At 26.8% G+C, this 19,243-nt stretch overlaps 1 protein-coding gene across 1 annotated transcript; it reads right to left on the bottom strand.

The window, feature by feature from the left end:
* Positions 1–16,750: 16,750 nt before the first annotated feature.
* LOC136090016 (uncharacterized) lies at positions 16,751–17,536 on the bottom strand. The gene has a single exon (XM_065816120.1). The coding sequence runs from the start codon at positions 17,534–17,536 to the stop codon at positions 16,751–16,753; it is 786 nt and encodes a 261-aa protein (XP_065672192.1).
* Between the last annotated feature and the right edge of the window lie 1,707 nt (positions 17,537–19,243).

Raw genomic sequence — 19,243 nt, 5'->3', positions numbered from 1 at the left:
TCGAAAAATATGTTTTTTATAACGTGTTTATTAGAATGACTCTGTTTATCATTTTAGTTAATAAAATAAAACATTTTTTACTGTCTAGAATACTTAACAGTTAAAATTTAAGTTAGATTTGTTAGTAAAAAAAAAAACCAAAAGTTTGAAATGATTGCGATAAAAAATATTAATTAAAACAAAAAATAATAACACCAACACTACAAGTCCCAGTCGGTGCTACAGTGCCTGTAGTTTACTGTGATTTAAATAAAAATGAATTGGTTTTCTTTCTTAACGTGCTTAAAAGCCCCTAATATGAGTCCAGGTATAAAACAAAAAAATGTCGCGAATTTCGCAAACCTTTTTATACATTTTCAAATTATTTTTTTTCAGCAACTACAGCGCTGCGGTTAGCGCGCATGCCTCAGAAACTAGAGATCCCCGGTTCAACGATCCGTCTCTAGTAAAGCTTAACAACGTCGTAAGGAAGGAGGCGTGAACTTCTTTTCAAATGCTCTTCCGCGATGCTCTGTAATAAGATCGTAAGGACTTCTAAAATAATCACCAAAGCACCTAAAATAATTAATTTAAATTAAAAAAAACTGCGGACCAAAAAATCCATATTTTTGAGATTTGTAAAGGTCAATCTATCTATAATTAGCAACAATCCAAAATAAAATTAGGATGTTTTAAAATTTTATTTTATTTTTTCATAACAAAAACCTCTATATTTATTTAATTTAAGCCATTTTTTTAGAAATGTAAAAGATATCTCATATTGCCTACTCTCCCTATATATTTTTATGATTGTCAGAGGCAATTTAAATAACTTCCTGAAAAATTCAGTTGTCTAAACTTGGCCCGTTGTCATTAATGTCCGCCAAGCTATTATTATGCTTATCTTCCTACCATTTTTAGTTTATCTAAGGTTCTGGCACGGAAAAAATAAAAAATTGGTATAAATAAAATTTAAAATGAAAATTGTTTTGGAAATATAGTTTTGGGCGTTTTCTGACCTCTTTGAGGCACTGGGCGGCGCTATAAATTGCAAATGCGCATTAAAAGCTTATTTGAATACGCATCGTTTTGGTATGCATGTTTGCCATTTTATCGTGTCGAACACGCTTTAAAAAAACGCTTCAAATGCCTATGAAATCGAAAATCATTTTTTATCATTTTTTATTTTTTTGGTTTATTATTTTCTTTTTTGGTTTACTTTCTTTGTTTCTTGCTGCTCATTTTGTCTTTACCGCCATCATTAATAAGACAAACACCAAAGAACCTAATTTTTTTAAAACACTAATTGACTGGATATCTAAAAGGAAAGATTATTAATAACATGAAAATTTCAAACCTTTTTTTATTTTATACAATTTTTATCAATAACAACTTTAATATTATACATATCAATAACTACTTTAACATAGATTAAGATCCCACGTTAACACTGATAAACAAATTAAAAAAATTTGTGGAAATCTTGTTAACTAGGTAGTTTTTTAAGACAAATAAATATGTTAATTTCAAATATGCAAACCATTTTTTACCATTACGTCAAGTTGTAAAGATATTTGGGTTTAAATCTTAAGTATTTGGGTTAAAGTCCCTAATATTGTATTATTGGTGAGAAACATTTTGTTAAAAATTTTTTTAAATTCTTAAGCATTTTATTACATACTTTTTTTGTCAATAAATTTTAAGGAAAAATTTATCTTTTCTAAAATCTCTATGAAAATACGCTTCTTTTGTGACCCAGGTTGACATAACTTTTGAATAACTTTTTTTTCAACAATATTAAGGACTTTACCCCAAATACTAAAGATTTGAACCCAAATATCTTTAAAACTTGACGTGGTGGTAAAAAAATGGTTTGCATATTTGAAATCAGCATATGTAATTTGTCTTAAAAAACCACCTAGTTAACAAGATTTCCACACAAAAATTTTATTTGTTTATCAGTGTAATTTGTTAAAATTTTGATTATGGAGTTTACTGAAAGGCTTTGGTGCCAAATTTGAAAAAGAAATTCGGCTTAAAATTTTTTGCTTTTTGCTATTGCAAAATTTATTTTTACATTCAGTTAAATTCAAATGTTTTTTTCAATTAAAGAAGAAAATAATTATAATATACATTACATGTTTTATGTAAATCATCTAATCTATTTTCTCGTGCAGAGGCCGTGTTTGTCAAGGTTCAAGTTTCAGAGTTGAAGAGTCGAGAGAATAAAAAAACAGGTGAATATTTAGCACAATTACATATTTTTCACAACCTTTAATCTTAGGGTTAGAGTTTATAATGTTCGTCATTCGAAATTTTTCAATAAGCGTTAGTGTTCTTTTGTTTATGTTAGTTTAAAAACATTAGAGTTTTAAATATTGATTAACTTAAATTCTCATTATTACTGCAATTTAGCGCCTCACAGGTAAAGATACCAAGTCTTAGTTTCTAGTTACGAAGATATTTGAATCAGTATCTTTTTAAAGGACGGATTTGCTCAAAACTTATTTTTGAGAAAACTAAAAAAACTTTTTATATCTTTTTCTAATAAACATACAGGACTTTTGTAAGTATGAATTGTACTTTTTAAGTATGCAAGCAAAACTAACATTTCAATGGACTTCGATAATTTATATAATTTTTTCTTAATGGTAATTGTTTCAAGCTTCAAAAAATTTGCTCTTTTAAAAAAAATTAAAATAAATGAAAATAAATTGAAACTCTTAAAAACAACAACATTAAAACAATGTTTTAACATGTAAGCAATCAATATAAAACAATGTTTTAACATGTAAGAAATCAATGTAATACAATAATATAAGGTAATGACTAAAACTGCTATCAGTAAGCAATTAGTTTACATCTTGTAGAATAGTGAATTTAAAAAGAAAAAAGTTGACAAATATATTAATTGTTTCTATCTTTTCCTATATATATGAATATATATATATATATATATATATATATATATATATATATATGTATATGTATATATATATAAATATATAAACATATATTTATATATATACATATATATTTATATTTATATATATATGTATATATATATATATATATATATATATATATATATATATGTATATAAATATATATATATATATATATGTATATATATATATATATATATATATATATATATATATATATATATATATATATATATATATATGTATATATATAAATATATATATATATATATATATATACATATATACATATATATATATATACATATATATATATATATATATATATATATATATATATATATATATATATATATATATATATATATATATATATATTCATATATATACATATATATATATATATATATATATATATATAGATACATATATATATATATATATATATATATATATATATATATATATATATATATATATATATATATATATACATATATATATATATACATATATATATATATATATATATTTATATATATATACACATATATATATGTATATATATATATGTATATATATATATATATATATATATATACATATATATATATATATATATATATATATATATATATATATATACATATATAAATACATATATATATGTATATATATATATATATATATATATATATATATATATATATATATATATATATATATATATATATATATATATATATATATATACATATATAAATATAGACATTTTGGTGTTATTTTGTTCAAAACATTAAGCCAATATTGATATAAATATTACACAAATGTTGCTTGCCAGTAGGGAACTTATACAACTATCTGTTGCGATATTTCTGTTAGTATTTCAAGCTAACAATAAGTACTGACTCACGGTAGGTGTGGAAACGGCCCTAGTTATTTTTTATAAAAAAAAGTTCATGTAAAGTTCAACTGAAAATTAATTTTTAATGACTTGTTTATTACTGTGATTGGTTTTAGTTATTATGAATTGTCAATCCAGAACTTTTAAAAATGCTTATATAGCAAAGCTTTTGAATATTTATGAAACAAATGGTTTAGACCCATCAGAAGTCAACAAAGCTCTGCAAAGCCCATCATCGGATGATGCTTCTTCCGTCATGGGAGACAAAAAAAGTATACATAAAAGTATGAATCCGCATGTAAATTATATGGAATGCATTCGCTGCAAATTATAGCTTTCTTATAGATTTGAAAAATGGGTTTGCTATTTATTGTTACCCAACGTCCGCACTAGGACTTGAGCAGCCTGTGTCAGAATAACACGATAAAAATGTCTGAAATAGTTAATTTAGTAGTAGAAATCAAATAAGAGAAAATAAATGAGATGTTGATCAAAATAAATGAGATGAAACATTAAAAGTCAGTTGATAAAAGGCGTTCCGTTTATCATGGTGGCATCAAACTGCCAAAACAAAATGAAATATCATACATTTCTTTTGACTGTGCACAGTAAACTGTATTTTGAGTATGATTCATCACTACCTTGTTAAACATGAAAATTCCATCAAAGATATTTTTCCATGCCGACAACTTCGTATGGGAAAAATAAAAAAAATATTGTAATGCAGTTATTTTTTTAAAGAGACCAAATAACGAATATTATGTTCCTGCCTGTTAGTCACACGAAGTTCTCTCTAGATGCAAAATTCGGGATTCTGAAATCCAAGTTTTGGAGAAGTGAAGCAACTTTAATCAAAGAGTTTGCAGCATAGTAGCTAGTACTCCAATTTCAAAATAAAATAAATTAGTCATCGTTGTTGACGAGAATGATACAATTTTTTTGCCAACATCTGATTTGCAAGAACAGCTTTTATCCAATTTTAAAACAATTCCTAAGCTCAACCAATGGCACTCTTTCACATTTTAATTTGATAAACCTGGAGCGATTGTTTGCAAAAATGATTCCTACAGTACCGATTTTGGATTCCATATATGGCAACACCAACTTATCTCAGAATTAACCATGCCACTAATATCACATCATAAACCTCTCTTAGCAGAAAGACTATGGTACCTGTACAATAGCATCCGAGTTTTTGTTCCAGAAGGCGGAAAGATTTTATTCGCCCAAAGCCACAAGTTGACAAAATAAAGTTTGTTCAGGTTTTTAATTTTTTAACCTATGATCATTAAGAGAATTAAAATACGGATCTGACATAATAGTTAGGTTTTGAATAATAAAAACTTTTAACTTATTAATTTACTTAATTTTTTTTTTTTTTATTTGCTAGGTGAGAGCAACAAATGTTTGCAAAATAGTTCAAGAAACGGCTGACAATTTAGTTTTTTTGATGGGTTTGCCTCCAGTTAAAAGAAAACCGTCCATATTTTCTTACTACAAACAAGTTGGACCTATAAATAAAATGCTAAAAACAGTTTCAGTTTCCTCAAAAGGAAAGGGAGATACAAAACTTGGTATTTAATTATGAGTTACAACCTTTTTTATTATTTGAGTTTTGTTTCTATTTTTTTATTTGAAAGAGTTTTACAGTAATATTTTTTTTAAATGAAACTTTGTACCAGTAATCTAAACTTTATTATGTATTTAAAAACATAAAAAACCAACAAACTTCTTCATCAACTAACTTCTTCATCAACTAACTTCTTCATCAAATAACTTCTTCATCAAACTGAATTTATAACATTTTTAATTATGCGAACTTTCAACTTTAATTTTTTCAAAAAGGCCATACCTGTTATTGCCCTGGACAAAAACTTGGTCAAAAATAAAGATATCAAGTTCATTTTTTTTATTATTATTCAGTGGTGCTAATAATTCCATTTCTAAGACTTGATTCCTTTTCCTGTGAGGCGCCTCATTTTTAGATTTTAGATTTCTTTTTTTTTGCCATAAATTGTTGTTGCTTTTTTTTAAGCGTATATTTTTTCGCTTAATAAATAAAAAACTATTTGGTTTCACTTGTGTTTTATCATGTTTTGAAATATTTCGAGCTAAAAAATAATCACATTTTATTACTTACTTTTTCACTTTCATTGTTAAAATGAAATGAACATGTTATGAGCATGTTATGAACATTAAAAGTTACAAAACATTTACTTTAAATCTTAAGTAAATATTTAGATAAAGTGGTAAAAAGTCTTATAACAAGTGGCAATAAATAATTTCTGTCATTACCATTTTCCAAATGTTAAATTCCTACAGCTCCAGCAAATGTAACAGATTATAAAATTCATTGTCTAACACAATAATTTTTGTATATTAAATAAATTGACAAAACTATGTTACCTTTTAACGTTCTAGTTCACAAAGACCTTTTATATGACTACCTAAGTCAGAAGGAGTGGAATTGGCTATTATATATTCAGTATTTAATATAAAATCTGTTACTTTTTATAGGCAAAGCCATTATAAATTTTTGATTTAAAGTCCACAACAACAAAAAAAGCGACACTTGGAATAATTTGTGCATCGGCTAAATGGCACATGAAAAAATCTTTTTTAAACTATTTATTTTCAAGCATAAACTATTGTTGTTTTAGGGTTAAGCAATTTAACCTAAATTTGGCATCAATTATCAATTTTGCATTATCGCTTGTATGAACACCGTTGTAGCTGGGGGACCCCTTCCCCCAGCGCAGATAGGAGATAAGGATAAGGGCCTCAATGTGTATCAATTTTTTACAGGTATGAAAAATCGTGTTAACCCCTGCGTTTGAAACCTCCCCTCTTATTAAAAACTTTTAACACCAGCAATGAGAACTGATAAAAAAAAATTATTACGCCTGACATTTTTACAGGTAAAAAAAAAGTTTTACCACTAAAACTTTTACTAAAGGGACCGTTTCCCCCTCAGATTCAAAGGCTACGGATCATCCCCCTTTCAGGTCCAGCGACTGAGAACCGTCCTCCATCAGGCCCAGAGGCTGGCGAAAAGTTTTAATTCCTACTTGTGATATTATTGAGAGTCCATGAATCTTTTTTTTTTCTTTCATTATTTAAGTGTTTGTTAAAAATTACGAAAAAGAAGTAACAATAATAAAAAATCTAAGGTAATGGGGCTTGGTGATCAGACACAACTTGTCTGATCACCAAGCCCCATTACCTTAGTGTTTTCAAACGTTTTTAAAAAACTACATATAATCGAAACGTTTTTAAATATTTGCATATAATCAAACTTCACATTTTTTTTTATTAATAATATTTTATTGTTAATTTATTGTTTAATTTACAACAACAACCATCCCAAATATCAAAAACTAAAACAGCTAGAGAAAAAACAATAGCTGCTCCATTATAACCAGAGTAGTATAAAAAGGGCGTTCTGGGACATTTTTTTTCAACTATATACTTATCCATATTTTCATATCATATTATGGTTACATCAATTTCTTAAGTGAAATCTAAGCATAAATGCAATCTAGCTTAATTGTAAAAGAAAGCATTTCCTATTACAGTAAAACTTCCAGATTGCCCAACTTGTGCATCACCAGAGTTTAATGTTACTACTAATCTTCTTCCAGCAGCAGCACTAGGCATGGAATCAGTAAAATTTATGTAAAATGAGATAGTAGTTGTAGGTTAAATTGCTCTACTTGATTGATACAATAGCCCAGATGATTCATTATTAAATGAATTAATATTATTACCGTTCCACGAAGAAAGATAAAAGTCTTCTAAACCAGATGAGGAGTATATGCATACACTACTCTGATCAAATCCAGGAAATAATGTACAATTATTTTCGTTATATGTTGTCCAAGGGCTTATAACGGAGTTAGTATTTACTAGAGAATTGTATGCTTCATACATGCGTACTCTAGATTCCCGCCAATTTCAAGATTTTCCAATTACATGCATTCTAATATACTTAAGATAAACACCTTGATTAGCTTGGGATGCAGCATCCATTAATATATATTCTTTACCATAAGTTGTATCCTCAAATCTAAATGTTTCTGAGTATAATTTAATAGATGACAAGGATTGAGGTATTGATGTAGTCATTGTAATATGGGGTTGAATCAAATATGTAACGTTTTGACTAGTTTTATTGTATAATTGAATTACTAGACTAGTACTAAATGGCATATCAAGTGTAAAGTATCCTCCTAGTGCATTAGCTGTATATGCATTACAACCTTGTAAAGAGTTTGCATAAAATGGTCCACCAACTGGTGCAAATAATAAATCACTAGCTTCAGGAATATTATTATCTCCAACACTATCTGTAGAAAGAGAATAATTTCCTATGCAAAGTGTATGATCTACATATATTCTAATAAATACCTTACCTGGAACATTATCATTATGATCTGATCCTTGGAATGCTAACCATAGTTTTCTGAGAATACCAGGACCATAAGATTGTGTAAAAACTGTTGTTGCATCAGTACCTGCATTTGGTGGAATAGTCTGTTTTTTTAATCCAAGGCACGTTAAACTTGTATATGGTATTATTCCTAATTCATTAAGACTAAGTGATTTATTATCAACATATTTTTTTGTCGCAGCATCTTGTAAGTTAGTTGGTTCTGCTACATTTATTAATTTATTAGAATTCATATTAATATTAGTAGTTGCATTATTTTGTCCATCTCTCCTAATGAACAAGCTATTATCTTGAGTTGTTGTTAAACCATCTGTAGCTACAGATGAAGTTCTATCACGACCGAATATATCGACAGGCATTTTATATATAAAAAAGAAAAAAATTACCATAGATTATAAATAATATTCTGAAAATCACATCCTTCATCTAGTTTTTTTAAAACATATAAACACAATTGTCCACAGAATGAGGTATTTCTAAATTGAACTCTTTCACTGTTATAATAAACAGGACTTTTTAAATAATCAACAATTTCAACAGGCGGTGGTAGTCCTTAAGAGTCAAAACTTAGTTTTTTATCTCCGTCTTTGTACCAGCAAATCCAGTGAAATCCTTGCGTACTTGAATCTCCTGTATTTAATATTCCACATTCTTTTCTTTGTGCATTTTTTGGTAATTGATCTCTTACAAATACACCTATAAAATGTTTTATTTTTAAATTTTTTGCTGATTTGATCAATTGAAAATTTGTTAGTGGTTCATTGGGTAAAATTATTCCTTCAACATTGACAAGTTTATAAATGTTATTTTCCATTTTTATTTATAAATCATTTTTTCTCAAAAAATAATTTTTGGGCTCCCCTACCCCCTACTCCTTGGGCTCCAATACCCCTACCTCTTTTCCTAATTGTCCTATTGTCTTATTGTCCAATGGTCTTATTGTCTTATTGCCCTATTGTCTTATTGTCTTAAAAATTCTTCGAATTTCTTTCTTTTAGTTTGTAATGTTCATATGCTAATGTGTGTATTCCATCTTCTAAAATAACTCTTTTATCGTCTTCTGCACTTAATCCTATTTTATTGATCTCTTTTGTGTAAATTTCATGTGAGTATGATCTTATTACATTCATTTTCCTAATATGATCTTTTTTATTTAATAAACAATCTTTAAAATCTTCATGTGTTATATACTTTTTAACAACATTTTTCTTTGCTCCTTTACATTTTTTGTTATCTTTTCTGTGTACTTTGTAAGAATACAACTTTGATCTGAGTCCTACAAATTCTTCAATTTGTGCTCCTCCAGTCTCATCTTTAAACATTCCTATTACTTTCTTATTAAGACCAACTTTAAATCTTACATTATTAATTGCTGGGTGCTTTGGGTTAAACTCACTTGTATCAAATTTGCTTTCAATATCTTTAGAAATATCGTCATAAAAGTCTTCTGTTTTAATTTCGTATGCTAAAGAATCTGTATCTGTGAATAATAGTTTTGAACGATCAGCATATTTTTTCTTTATGTAATCATAATGAAATTCATACATTAGAGTTTTGCTCAAATCCAATATACACATTCCTAAGTAAATTGGTTTAGCATATTTTAATTTTGTTCTTTTCATATGTATTGCGATTAAGTTTTAATCAAATATTGTTCTACTTTCAAAGTTAGGTTTTGATGCTAGTTTAATAGCTTCATTTTTGTCTGTTACTAATCTAATATCAACTCTGTTCTCAATATTCTCCATTGTTTTTCCAAATACTGAGTTGTTCATGAGTTTAAAAAAGTCTATTTCAAAATCATTCGTTGCTTTAGTTCTAAGATTTGTATTTTGTTCGATGTATTCATTGAGTCATGCTCTTTCTTCAAATTTTATTCCTCTATGAATTTTAGTAATCTTTAATCCTAATCGTTCATACAGTTTTAGATTTTCTTAATGTACTATATACTTTTTCTTATTATTCAAGTTGGGGACTAATTTTTCAACTGAATCGATATTTAATCTTTCAGGTGCAAGTGGGTAATCATTATGTTCATCATGTAGATGTTCAGGGTAATCTAAATTATGGAATTCATTTCCAGTTTTCTATTTCATTTTTGTCCATTCATTTAAAACCATGTGTTCGAAGTGGTTTACTCATTGCCCATCCATATAGATTATCAGCGTCTAGATATTGGATGAATGTTGATACTTTGCTTTTGTCATATGCCTTATCCATGTACTTTTTATTAGAAGCTCCTAATCTATTCGATATCATACTGATTCCACCTCTTATTCCTTTCTTTATCATTGGGATCATATCATAATCGCTCAACAGTTCTAATTTTACTTTTGTTTTCTTCAATGCTGCATCCCAAGCTAATCCTGGTGATGTATAATACCAAGCAGGATCTAATTTATAACAATTCATACAAACATCTCTAAAATTTTCAAAGACGTTAGTTAGTAAAAGCACATCTGAAACATTGTACAAGTCGTGATAGTCTCTAAATGTTTTGCAATGAAACTCATTCCATACAGTTTGTGCATGTGAGTAATCATCATCACTTATATCTTCATTGTTTAATTTTGAAAAGAATGATTCTTTAGGTGGTAATTGGGTTTTATTAAATTTATCAACAGAGTCTACCCAATCATATAGGTATACACCTTTTCTGAGTAACAAATCTAATTTTTTGCCTGAATATAATTTTCCGATATTTTTGCACTGGTCTCTTGCTAAATTCTCTGATAAAGCATCTAAAATAGAAGGCATAAATCTATGACTGTCTAAGAAACGAAGCTCACGTTTAACTTCAAATTTCTTACCTTCTTTAATATACTCATCGACTTTAATTTCTCTAGAAAAGCTAGTATACTTTTCTTCATTGTTTGGTATGCAACACAATTTCCCTCCTGATAATTTCTTTATAAATCAGTGAGAATCATAACCAGGTAAATTGTGAAATAGTACTGGAAAGAATTTTGGAATTTTATAATTTAAATTACAATTTTGATGAGCAGCACCTCTATATTTTCCAGTAATGTGACAGTGATCACGTACTTTATTTTTTCCAAGTTCTTCTCCACAAATGTGACATTCTGTTGCTGCATTAAAATCATGTTTGTTTTCAGTAGTAAATATCATCTTTTTAGGAAACTTAATCACATCACAAATTTTCTTAATATCTTCTTGTAGACTATTAACAAAAATTTGTGCAACATCATCTGTTTCACTACTTGCGGTAAATGTGACTGGACTGCTTTGATAAAAACTTTCATCAAAACATTTAATATAATAACAGAATGAACTTGGAATATGTTTTTAATATTGTTTAGTATAAGATTCATTTGGATTGGGTTCAAGTGTCAATTTGTTTGATAAAACCTTCAAAGTCAGCATGTACTACAAAAGGAACTCTCATTGATTTATTGTGATTATTAAATTGCATTGTGGAATTTGGTGGTGGAAGTTCGATATGTACTGAATCATGTGTTTCACAATACGATTTATGATTAGGTTCTTCAGAATTAAAATCTAACAAACAGTTTCTACAATAGTGTTTTTTGCAATGTTTATTTGATGTTTGCGATAAAAGTAATCTGCTTAAATTTTTTATTAAACAGTAATGATTCATTTCTCCATTTGAGATTAATAGTAAATCTATTAAATGTTTGCGATCATTATTCTTTGATACATGCAAAATATGAACTTCTGAATTTTCATAACCATATGCATTGACAATGATATCTGTATTGTTCTTCTCAAATTGTGTGATTTGATTTAATGATACTGGAAAATCTATTATATCCCAGTTTATTTTTTCAGCTTGATTTTTAAGCTCTTTATCTACTCTTTCATGATGATTATCTGTTGGATTTAATGCTCTTGCAATACACCACTTAAAACATTGATTATCTTCGTTCTTTATATTAATTATTGCTTTTTTAGTTGCTAAATTCTTTTCAAGTGGAAAATATGATTTAGCTTTAATAGGATTATACTCAATAATATTTATATCCATCTTTTCAACAGAAACAAATCTCCAACTTGATCCTGCTCGTTGAAAAGATGATAAATTTACTAAAATTTTCTGCTTTGATATTTCATAAAACTTATCTAAATCTGTTGTATTATGAACAACTTGATTATTCGTTTTAAATGGAGCTGATGTGATTATAGTTTCTCCTATTTTAACATCAGTACGCTCCATTTCACAATAGGTAACTATATAAACTTTAAATTTTTTATTTTCTTTTAGTACTTTTATAGCGCAATTTTGGCAGCATTTATGAAGGATAAAGCATCGTAACCTTCTATACCTTTAACTGTAAATTGTTTTGTTACATTCTTAACAGCTGATTGTGATAATTTAAATTCTATCGGATTTCTAATTCCATATTTTTGATACAAATTTGAAACTGTAGATTTTAATTCGCCAATCTTTTCATTAGCTGTTCTTTTAATTTTATCAGGAACATATGATAAAATCCAATCTGCAAGAAAATTAATCTTTTTATTTATTTATTTTCTAATTTGTGTAATAGGCTGAAAAGGTGACGGAGCTAAAATTTTTGATGATATATCTGGAACAGGCTCATCAAGTAGATACTCTGTTCTTATCTGTGTGTGCGATAACTCTCTTATGAGATCGTTTTTTCCCATATTATAATTATTTTTAATTCCTCGCTCTTTAGCGATTTTTTTAAATTCTTTTCACCGTTTTATTTTCCATTTTTATATAGTTTTATTTTCCATTTTTATATTTTTATATTATTTATATAATTTTTTTTAATTTTCATTTTCTTTATATTATTTTTCAAAATATTTTTTTCTTGTCGTATGAAAAAAATTTAAATTTTTTTATATGAAATTTAAATGCATCCCCCCATCCTCGTATTCTACAATAATAAGTAGCATTTCTATATTTCGCAATCTCTTGATCTTTTGTAATTGTCAATGTTCTATATACAAAAGGTGACGGAGCTAAAATTGTTGATGATATATCTGGAACTACTCAATATCCATTTTTTATATAGCATGATTTTTATTTTTTTAATTTTTCAGAATTTGATATTTCAATCTTATAACCATTATCAATTTTACCATCACGCATTTCAAGATATCTATATCCATGACCAGTTCCACGCATTGCACTATATAAGGATTTATATATTGTTTCTTCTCCTGTCTCCATGTTTGTTAATTTAATAGTGACTGGTTTTTCTTAATTGTTTTTAATCTTTCATGTTTTGGATCTATTTCTCTTTTCTCTTCTTTTACTAGATGTATTCTAGGTCTACCAACTGATCTTTTCTCATCAACATCTTTTACTGGATGTATTCTAGGTCATCCAACTCAGTGACGGATCCAGGATTTTTTGGTGGGGGGGGGGGGGGATGTTGATACCAAAAGGGATGGGGAGGGGTAAGTTGATACCATTTTGGTGGGGGGGGGGGGGGCGATGTTGATACCATTATAACAGCCAGACATAGCTGATGCGCCATCATAACCTTGACCTACTAAGTAAGTAAGGTCAAGACTATGTCCTTTCAGAGTTTGAATAATTAGTTCACCAAACCCTTTACCACTAAGATCATTAGCTTTCTTAAAGTTTAAAAAATTCTGTTAATAATTATATATATATATATATATATATATATATATATATATATATATATATATATATATATATATATATATATATATATATACATAATTATATATATATATATATATATATATATATATATATATATATATATATATATATATATATATATATATATATATATATATATATATATATATATATATATATATATATATATATATATATAAATGTATATATATATATATATATATATATATATATATATATATATATATACATAATTATATATATATATATATATATATATATATATATATATATATATATATATATATATATATATATATATATATATATATATATATATATATATTTATGTATATATGTATAATTATGTATATATATATATAATTATTATATGTATATATATACATATATATATAAAACATTGTTTAAACTTACCTTAAAATTTAAATGTTTTCTAAAGTTTTTGAGTGCGAAAAAAAATAAAGTACCAGAAAGTAAAATTGTGCGCCGCAATGGTATCTTTTTTGTATGGTTAAATCAAAGTGAAAAAAAAAAGAATGAAACATTTGGCATTTCTTATGGAATGATTTAAGATCAAGAGTGCAGATTATTTCAATAGTTTCAATATTTTGATTATTTCAGGGTATGTATTTTCTGGTGGGAGGATGATGCATACCCGTCATACCCCCCCCCCCTGGATCCGTCACTGATCCGACTGATCTTTTCTCAGTTACTTCTTTCACTTCAGCCATAATAGATTCTTTATCTAATAACCCATTTTCCATTGCAACCATTATCAATGTAGCGATATTGTCAGATGTTTTTGAAATGTTATTTTCTTCTAATAAACTTTTTAAACTTTTCTTTGTATAATACATTTTTTATTATATAAAGAAAAAAATTTTAAATTAAATTTCAAAAAAAATTTAATTTTTAAAAATTTAAATATTAAATTTATTACCATCTGCTTAAGTTCCATTATATTATCAGGTAATACAAGAGCATATGCTTGAGTATTTGCTGGTACAGCTGTATTAAATGTTGCTCTAATTTGTACTTGTATAGTTGATGATTTTAATGTTTCTGGTTGTTTACTAATATCAAAAACAAAGATTGGGTATAAATTTCTATAGTCAGAAGGACTTATATTGCTGTTTCCGATCAATTCATTCATTCCATAAAATTTTTCATAATCTTCAGCAGGATATCTGATATTATTATTAAGCATAATGAACATATTTTTCAAGTCACAATGATCAAATATTGAAGCATTGACAGTTTGGTCACCGTTAGCTTTATTTGTTTGAAATCCGACAACAACGTATCTAGGATTTTCAGAAGATGTATGTGAGGTCAATTCCCAATTAAATGTAGTAGCTTGTTGAACATTTGTCAGATTACACTGACGCTTTATAAAACTTACTGGAATGGCCACTTTATTTTTAATTTCATCAACAAGTCTTTTTTTTTTCTTTACTTGATGGTATCAAATTTGGCATAAGAAGTTGTATTCTATTAAGAATAACTGTTCCTGCAGCTGCACCAGCAAGCTTAAAAATTGCATTATCATCACTTTGTCTTACAAGAGTTATTGTATGTTTAAGACCACAAATAACTTTGTCGTAATCATCACGGAATCTAAAAATGTGTCTTAAAGGTACGCAAAATGAAAATGTTCCTTTTGTAGTTGGTTTCTGAATTAGGTATGATTGTCTTGTTGCAAACCTTGCTATCAGCAAGTACTGCTGTTGATGTAGTATCTTTATACCACAATTGATCTAATCCTTGCGCTAATTGAAAGTCATTTGCATAATTAAGCATTCCTAACATTGTAGTTGCTTGACCTGGAAAATAAACAGCTTCTATATCTTGGTTTGATAATTGGTATGTTATTCAACCAAATAAATGCATAAGACCATTGTTTGTAAGCGACACTGCATCTGCATTAGCATAAGCTGTTCCATCAGCTTTAACAAGTTACCCTTCAAATAAGAGATACGCTTTAGATGGAAGTGTTAACAAATCTTGTTCATTAATGTCGATTCTTATTTCTCCAGGACTATTTAGATTTGTGTCATTAGAAGGTTCATATATATGTTCTTCATATCTTTCAATTCCATAATCTATCTCTATCGGTTCTGTAAAATTAAATACTTCAGAAGTTGTCATTTTATTTTTTTATATACAATATAAAAAAAACTTTTTTTGATTGACAATTCTTAAAAACGATATAAAAAAGTTTACGAAAGCTAAATTTACGAAAGCTAAATTTACGCAAGTCTAAGTCCGCGTCCCATTTTAACTGGATCTTCTATTCTTACAGCATTTTTATTTGATACTTTGCATGGTCGACCTTTGCATGGAGCTTTTTTTACTGATCTTATTGCTGACCCCATCATCAATTTATTTCTATTTGTTGTTACTTCATCTGCATCATTTTTTAGATCATTAGATCCATAAGAAGCAGATGCTATCAAATTTGAAAGTATGTCTTTACTTTTTTCACTATTATTAGGTTGTGAAGCTATTTTTGATGACGCTTTATCAATTAATTGTTTTCGTTTTTAAACTGTAGCATTTTTAGCAGCTTCTATCGCTGAGTTTGAAAGTTCTTTTCCTGCTGATTTAGCAGCAGTTATTGCAGTTTTTCCTAAATCAGTAGCAGCCATCTTATTCAACATAGCTGATGACACTCTTGTTACATTTGACGCTTTTATTCGTTTAAATAAATCTCTTATGGTTTCGAATATACCACTTCCTCCAACAACATGTTTCTTTATATATCTCTTATTATTAACGATTAGCATTTTTATGTCCTATATATTTTTTTTATATTCACTGAGATATAATTATGAAAGATTTTGAAGTGCTTTATACTGTGAACTATCTATTATACCTTGTCTTAATAATTCATCACAAATTGCAACACCTTCATTTCTTGCTCCAGTGTTACCTGCTTTCCATGCAGCTATACATAAATAAAGCTTTTCAACTAATGCATCAGGGTCACTATGAAGGATTATAGGTTGTACTCTACATCCAATTCCTTTTCCTCTTGATTCGCGCTTCCTATTTTCTTTTATACCCTTCCAAATAGGTGCTATTATTTCTCTGTATTTTCCACCACAAGACGACTTTGGTTTGTATGGGTTTTCAGAAGTAATTGCATCTGTTTGTATTAATATATCTTGATATTTTTTAAGATCATCTTCATTATATATTCCTTTATTAGGATTAAACTTTACTATCAATTCCCAAAGGCCAGGAGTACCGTTATATTTTTCATCATCAATAATTATATCATTATCATTAATATGTATTGGTTTTTTTCCAATATAAAATATACCATCTTCATCACCTATCCCAAATGTAGTATCTGTAGATTTTTTACTATTAGTATACATTCTTAGATAATCTGTTGCAATTTTTCCTAGACTCATACCTTTATACATGTTTTCTTTTATACCATCTTGACTATCAATTAATGGATTGTACAATTTTTCTAAGCCTGACTGTAAATTAGTTTCATCCATCCTTTCATTTAAATCATTCTGCTTTACTCTTTTTTTAGTATCTAAGTAATCTTTAACAATTTTATCCCTTGTTTCAGGATCTTCAATTTTTAGAAATGACATTTCGCTTTTTTTATAAATAAATATAAAAAACACAACGCTTTACGTTTTGACGTTTAAATTTTACGTTTTGACGTTTACATTTTTGCTAAAATTGCTTTGGAGTATATTAATTGCTTCATCTCTTCCTTGTTTAATTAATGATTCTTTAGTTTGTTCATTCATTAATTCTTTTGAATTTGTTCTAATTTGCTCAAGCATAGCTTTAAATTTTTCAAGTTCACTAAGTATTAGTTTAAATTCATTGTCACCATCTACCAAAACTTTGAAAATATAGTCACTTATTGTATTTAGTTTTGAATCAGCAAGTACTTTAATCTTTTCATGTTTTTGTGCTTTTAAATTAATTTTTTATTAACTTGTCCTCCTATTAATGATAAAACACCTGCTCCTAATGCTGCACCTTCACATGCGATAGCTACTGGTGCTGCAACTATTTTTGCTAAAAAGCCAATTCCAATAGTTTCAAGTGCCATAGTGCTTGCTAGTAATGAGTTATCAATGACTGAAATTATTTTTACAGCTCTATGATACTTTTTACTTAACATATTTCTCTTTTCTATCTCACTCTCTATTTCCTTTTGAATCTCACTAATTGAGTTTAGACGATATAGATGTGCACTAATAATCTATTTTCTTCATCAAATGCACTTGGAAGATTTGGATATATTTTATTATTATTTTTATTATTTTGTATATCTGAATAAATATTATTACATAGTTTTTTGCAAATAAACTCCATTTTAATAAGTAAAAAATAATTTTTTTTTAAATTGTTTTTTAATATATTTACAATAAATTCACAAAACCTAAACTATCTTCTTTTTTAATCAATATATCAGAATCAGATTCATTAAAAAATTCTAAGTTATATTTTATTTTTTTTATTTTTTTATTTATATCAATAGTAATCTCTCGTATTACATCTAAGTCTAACTTTTTTAACCTAAGTTCTTCTTTTAATGAAACTAACGCATCACATTTACTAACTACACAAAACTTTATAGGAATATATTGGCATGATAGAGATTTTATTTTAATGTTTTTTTGTGCAAATATTTCATATTTATTATTATCTATTAATACTGGTTTTAGAATTTTATTTGATCTATTTCCTTGTATATCAATGTATTTTAATGATATTTCTTTTTATAAAGATTAGATAACTATTTTTTTTTAAATAATTTTTAAAAAATATTTACAATAAATTCACAAAACATAAACTATCCCCTTTATTAATCAATATATCAGAATCAGAGTTATTAACAACATTTATTATAATATCATCAACAGTCTCTGATATTACAGAGTTTTGTAAACTTAACATTTTTAATTTAAGTTCTTCTTTTAATGAAACTAACGCAACACCTTCATTAACTAACTACTACACCAAACTTTAAAAGAATATATTGACGTGATAGAGATTTTATTGTAATGTCTTTTTGCGCAAATATTTCATATTTATTATCATTTATTAATACTGAAGGATGCTTCAAATCTTTGTGTACTTTAGAATGAAGAATTGATTTTGGAAGTTCATTTGGCATTTTTCTTATAAACTTATGTACTGGCATTTCTTTTTATGAAATTGAAAAAAAATTTTAATTTTTTTGATATTGATATAAATAAAAAAATAAAAAAAAATTAAATCATAAATTTCTTTTTATAAAGACTAAATATATTCACAAAACATAAACTATCCCTTTTTTT

The sequence above is a fragment of the Hydra vulgaris genome, chromosome 13 (genome assembly GCF_038396675.1).
Source record: "Hydra vulgaris chromosome 13, alternate assembly HydraT2T_AEP".
NCBI classification, from domain to species: Eukaryota; Metazoa; Cnidaria; class Hydrozoa; order Anthoathecata; family Hydridae; genus Hydra; species Hydra vulgaris.
The sequence above is the reverse complement of the archived record's forward strand: the minus strand, read 5'-3'. Positions and strand labels throughout refer to the sequence as shown.

Bases quoted from the DNA above. Each gene is read 5' to 3' on its own strand.
- LOC136090016 (XM_065816120.1), bottom strand. From the start codon at position 17,536: ATGTCATTTCTAAAAATTGAAGATCCTGAAACAAGGGATAAAATTGTT.